Raw genomic sequence first — 5,962 nt, forward strand, 5'->3', positions numbered from 1 at the left:
AAAAAGAAAAAATCACCCATTTGTCCCACTTGCTACTCCTTGCCTTTTGCAACAACCAATTTGTTCTCTGTATCTATGAGCTTGATTTTGTTTTTTTCTTTGTTTGTTTTGGGAGGGGTTATTTGTTTGTTTTTATATTCTACGTATAAGAGAGATTATACAGTATTTGTCTTTTCCTGTCTGACTTATTTCACTTAGCATAATGCCCTAAATGTCCATTCATGCTGTTGCAAATGAAAAGATTTCATTATTTTCTATTGGTGAATAATATGTGTGTGTGCGTGTGTGTGTGTGTGATGTATCACAATTTCTTTATCCATTCATCCATTGATGGACACTTAGGCTGTTGCCATATCTTTTATAAATAATGCTTCAATGAATATGGGGGTGCATATGTCTTTCTGAGTTAGTGTTTTTGTTTTCTTCAGATAAATACCCAAAAGTGAAACTGCTGAATCATATGGTAGTTTTACTTTTAATTTTTTGAATAATCTCTACACTGTTTTCCATAGTGGTTGTACCAATATAAATTTCCACCATCAGTGAATAAGTGTCCCATTTGTTCCACAACTTTGCCAGCCCTTGTCATTTCTTGTCATTTAGATAGCAGCCATCCTAACAGATGAGATATCTCATTGCGGTTTTTATTTACATTTCCCTGATAATTAATGATTTGCTCATCTCTATGTCTTCTTTAGAAAAATGTCTATCCAGACCTTCTGCCCATTTTTTAATCAAATTGGGTTTTTTTTTTTTTTGCTTTGGTTTTTGGGATTTAGCACATGTAATGTATTTATAATTCAGTAAGATTATGTGAACATCTCTTTGTAATAATAGATTCAATAACCTTTTCAAATGATACTCTTTAACAGGAGCATTAGATGACGTCAGCATGAGAATTTTATCCTGGTTATGCACTACTTTTATTACTGCAGTTTGCTGAAGCTCGGGTCAGAATTCTACAAATAAAACTTTAAAAATATGAGAGCTCATTTAAGGGAATGAAGGATTCTTCATTTCAGGAAATAATTTTCAAGTCTAGAGAAGAAATTGCCTTTGTGGGGTGGGGGGAGTAGGGAGTGGGGAGGAGGTCATTTCATAAAGTGTCTTAGAATTATTATTAAGAAAAAAAAGTGTATTGGGGAAAGAGGCATGTCTGAGGTTGGATACTTGTGGCAATAATAAAAATAGTTGTCTGTCTTGAGGATGTATCATTTGTCATTAGGAAAAAATAAAAGGCAAAAAGGAAATAATAGTAAGCTAAATAAAATATATTTATAATCATATTTTTCAGCAAAATTGAAAACGAATGAGAACTGATGAATGCCAATATGGCATTTTTCCCTAGGATGTAATTGGAAGACCCAACCTTCATTCAAATCTTTGGATTTGCATTCGCAGTTTCTTGTGAAGAGCACCAGATTCAAAAAGTAGTCCCTCTGATTTTCTTCCTTCCGGTAAAAATCTAGTGCAAGAGTCTACTTATGATCCAGGAATTGGCAGAAGGTCAGATTTCTCAGTGCTCTATATTCCCATCTGCAAGATCATCCGGTGGAGGTATTTAACACCTCCACAAGAAAAAGCTAAGATTTATGGTAGGGAACATGGCCTCCTCTTTGTCAGCGATTCCTCACCTTATCATCATGTCAGCAGAATTTATCACAGGGATTACAGTAAATGGATTTCTTGTAATCATCAACGGTAAACAATTGATCAAAAGCAGAAAGCTAACACCAATGCAACTCCTTTGCATATGTATAGGGATATCGAGATTTGGTTTGTTGATGGTGTTAATGGTACAAAGTTTTTTCTCTGTGTTCTTTCCACTCTTTTATAGGGTAAAAATTTATGGTGCAGCAATGTTGTTCTTTTGGATGTTTTTTAGCTCTGTCAGTCTTTGGTTTGCCACCTGCCTTTCTGTGTTTTACTGCCTCAAGATATCAGGCTTCACTCAATCCTATTTTCTTTGGCTGAAATTCAGGATCTCAAAGCTAATGCCTTGGCTGCTTCTGGGAAGCCTGCTGGCCTCCATGAGCATTGCTGCTGTGTGTATGGATGTAGGTTACCCTAAAAACATGAACAATAATGATTTCCTCAAGAATGCCACGCTGAAGAAGACTGAACTCAAGATAAGGCCAATTAATGGAGTGCTTCTTGTCAACTTGGTATTACTATTTCCACTAGCCATATTTGTGATGTGTACTTTTATGTTATTCATTTCTCTCTATAGGCACACTCATCGGATGCAAAACAGATCTCATGGTGTTAGAAGTGCCAGCACAGAAGCCCATATAAATGCATTAAAAACAGTGATAACATTCTTTTGCTTCTTTATTTCTTATTTTGCTGCCTTCATGGCCAATATGACATTCAGTATTCCTTACGGAAGTCAGTGCTTCTTTGTGGTAAAGGACATAATGGCAGCATTTCCCTCTGGACATTCAGTTATAATCATATTGAGTAATTCTAAATTCCAACAACCATTCAGGAGACTTCTCTGCCTCAAAAAGAATCAATGAAATACAAACAATCCTGAAAAAGAAGAAAGGTTCAATGAAGAACAGAAGCAATGTTAAATATTGTGTATTTGTTTGACGTGGATTCGATAGACTTATATTTTGTTTTTGTTTACTTATGTATTTTGTGTGCTCTCTTTCTGGCAATTTCCTTCTCCTCTTCTACCCCTAGGACATGTGAAGCACTAATTTTGATATTGGATGGATAGGATATTTTTTCCCCAGGGACTGTATACTTAAAACATATATGAATACATATGTACATAAAATATATAAGTATTATGATAGTAATACATTCAAATAATTAACATTTGCAGTAGAGTGGCAGTTGTATAAAAAAAAATCAGAGAAGTAAAAAGACTTCATTTGGTTAACCAAAGTAGTTCTGTTATCTGTTTACTCAGGTCACTGAGAAACTTCTGTTTTAGATGAGCAAAATCACATTGATTTAGGCTAAGACGTGTAACAGTATAACCAATTTGTCTATTTGGTTAAACATAGCTATTTTTCAAAGAGCATCATTAGTGTAACTATTGTTAAAATTCAAATTATTTATTGAAAGTTTCTGTATGTCATGGCAATGAACCCAGATATGCAGATTAAAGTCTAACTTTGCTTTTGATATCAGTTACTAGTTCAAGTTGGTAAATGAGAAGATGCAAATAGAGCTAGCATTTATGTGCATATACACATACAATCCATGGTGTCCATCTCTTACAAGATGAAGAAATATTTTCTCATCCCTTGAAGTGTTAAACTCCTGCCCAGAGAGAATAGGAGTGAGGTTGTTGACATTGAAGTCTCGGTAGGAAAATGTTTAGCTGATGTCTTAACCCCTTAACTGGTGTGTCAATTTCTTCCAGCTGGAAATATTGCCCAGGGTATGGCATCAGCAAAAGACTTGAAGATCTAAGGTAAAAGTTTTGAAACATGTTGGTAGAGTTGAGTGGATTCTGCTCTATAAAGATCTTAAATAGTCTTGCTTTAGGAAAGAAAAATAATTTTTGTCATATTTTACATCTCACAATATCTATTTTGAATTTGTGAAACCCTCACTGACACCTAAACAAACAAATAAAAAGAATTGTAGTTACTTTTAATTGTAAATAAACTGTGATTAGGTGACTTAGAAGTTGCAAGGATGAAAACAAAAAAAACAAACCTAGATGTGTGTGTACATGGATTTTTTTTAATGTTATAAAATATTTTTACACACAATCGTTTGCTTCATTCTCAGAACATTGTGTAAAATAGGCAGTGCAATTATCTCAATTTCTGCATGCAGAAGTAAGGTTTGAAGAGGTCATTACACATACCTAAAGTCCATCAGCTATACTCAGTGGAGAAATTGGAACTCAAATGTGGCTCTTATGTCTCTAAAGCCAGTGTTCTCTTATTTGGTTTTCTTCCCATTCTTATTTATAGAACTTTAGATCTTGAAATTTATGATAAAAAGCAATCAATGTTCAACCTATAATCAATGATATCCTATGACCTTTCTGTATTATGTTCTTAAACAGTCAACTTAAAAATATTTCAAAATCTCTGAATTATTCTATTATTTGGTCAAATCCTTTATTTTTTATATTTATCTCATATTTGGTTTGCTAATAGTCTGAAGTTATCTGAACATAGGTCCCCCAATTTACAATTTAATATCACCTGACTCCAGGAAATTACCATGCCAGGCTCACTTGTTATGAGTCAGGTAAAACCAGACTCTCCCCTGGGAAAAACTGGATTCACTATGTTTACAGCCTGAGTTCAGGACAATTGCGTAACTGGAACCTACTCCTTAGGTTATTCAACGACCTGTGCATCATCCTGGAGAAGCCCCATGGCCCCTTGTTCTAAGGCCAAGCTGAAAGTCTCACTAGTGCCAGTGCCTGAATTACATAGGTAGTCATGACAGATATTTCCATATTGAGGTCTGATACCATTGGGCCACTTATATCCTCTACTATGTTCATTTATTTTTTTAATTTAAAAATAATTTTAATAACTGTTTTTTAACTTGTAAAATAATACATAGTTAATGTAGAAAATTGGAAAAATAAGAAATGTAAGAAGTGAACCTGATAGAATCCCATGTCAAATTTTCACATACATTCTTCCAGCATTTGACATCCATGTACATACATATGCAAATACCACTATACATGTATGTGATGTAATTTATGACATTATGGAGATTGTGCTGTATATATACTTTATGCTATATTTTGATGTAAATTACATGTGTGAAATTTTGCATTTGTAACTTCATAATGTTTCATTTTATGGATGTAATTTTGTTTCTTGTTTTTAATTTTTTTAATGTTTATTTACTTATTTTTGAGAGACAGACAGAGTGCAAACGGGGGAGGGGCAGAGAGAAAGGGAGACACAGGATCTGAAGCAGGCTCCAGGCTCTCAGCTGTCAGCACAGAGCTTGATGCGGGGCTCACAATCATGAACCGTGAGATCACAACCTGAGCCAAAGTCGGATGCTTTACTAATTGAGACACCCAGGTGCTCCTGTAATTTTGTTTTTAACCATTCATGTATCATTAATTTGTATTTCCATTAACAAAGAGAACAGTAGAGTTGAAAATAAAGTTTATATTACTGAAGAAAATGAAAAGGGGAGAGCTCAAACAAAAAATGAAATAAAAAATCTACAATTAAAGAACAAGGAGAATCTTTTGTTATTATTACTATTTTATACTCTTGTTATTATCATTATTATCACTATTTATAGTAACCTAATTGGTACTAATGCCTTGAAAAATTTTGGCATGAGAATTCCTTGACATAGGTCTATGGGCATGGGAGCCCTTGGAATGAGCCTATTGGCATGGGAAACTTGTAATGATGCCATGGGCTGGGAATTCCTTGGGTTGGGGCTGTGGCATGGCAGGCATTTCAGGATTTCGTCAAGTCTATATGAAAAGGCACCAATGCATTTATAAGGAATTCCAGTAATCAGGTAATTAAACTTTTATTCCAGAATTGCTTTACTTTTGGTGTATATTATCTCACTGATCGTCTCAACCCGGTAGAGAGTATTATTATCTGTAGTAAATATGAGGAAATCTAAACTTGGAAAGACAAAAGAATAGGTTACTTATCTAGACCCAAATCAGGCGTTCTAAATCTAAATTCTTAATTTTTTTCTAAACATAACTGTGCAACACAGTTACCTAGTGACTATTTTTAAATTGTGGATTTCCAGGCTTATCCTAGACTTGCTGACTATAGTCTCTGGGGATAGAGCCCAAAAATCTATATAGTAACCATGTAGGCGATTGTGATGTAACTTGTTTACTGACTAGGGTTTGTGGTCCACCACATTACAGAATATTAATGCTACTAATAGAAGCCTTAAAAATATATTCATGTCAATGTAAAGTCTTTCTTGGGAGAAAAATTTTAAGGCATTTAAAAGACATTCTTTTCCTTCACAA

General features: G+C 34.3%; 1 protein-coding gene across 1 annotated transcript; it reads left to right on the plus strand.

Moving 5' to 3' along the window:
- Positions 1-1,604: 1,604 nt before the first annotated feature.
- On the plus strand, positions 1,605-2,519 carry LOC121026785 (taste receptor type 2 member 7-like). Its single transcript, XM_040469563.1, has one exon. The coding sequence runs from the start codon at positions 1,605-1,607 to the stop codon at positions 2,517-2,519; it is 915 nt and encodes a 304-aa protein (XP_040325497.1).
- Positions 2,520-5,962: the final 3,443 nt, after the last annotated feature.

The sequence above is a fragment of the Herpailurus yagouaroundi genome, unplaced genomic scaffold, assembly GCF_014898765.1.
Source record: "Herpailurus yagouaroundi ecotype Mexico unplaced genomic scaffold, PumYag 162475, whole genome shotgun sequence".
Taxonomy (NCBI): Eukaryota; Metazoa; Chordata; class Mammalia; order Carnivora; family Felidae; genus Herpailurus; species Herpailurus yagouaroundi.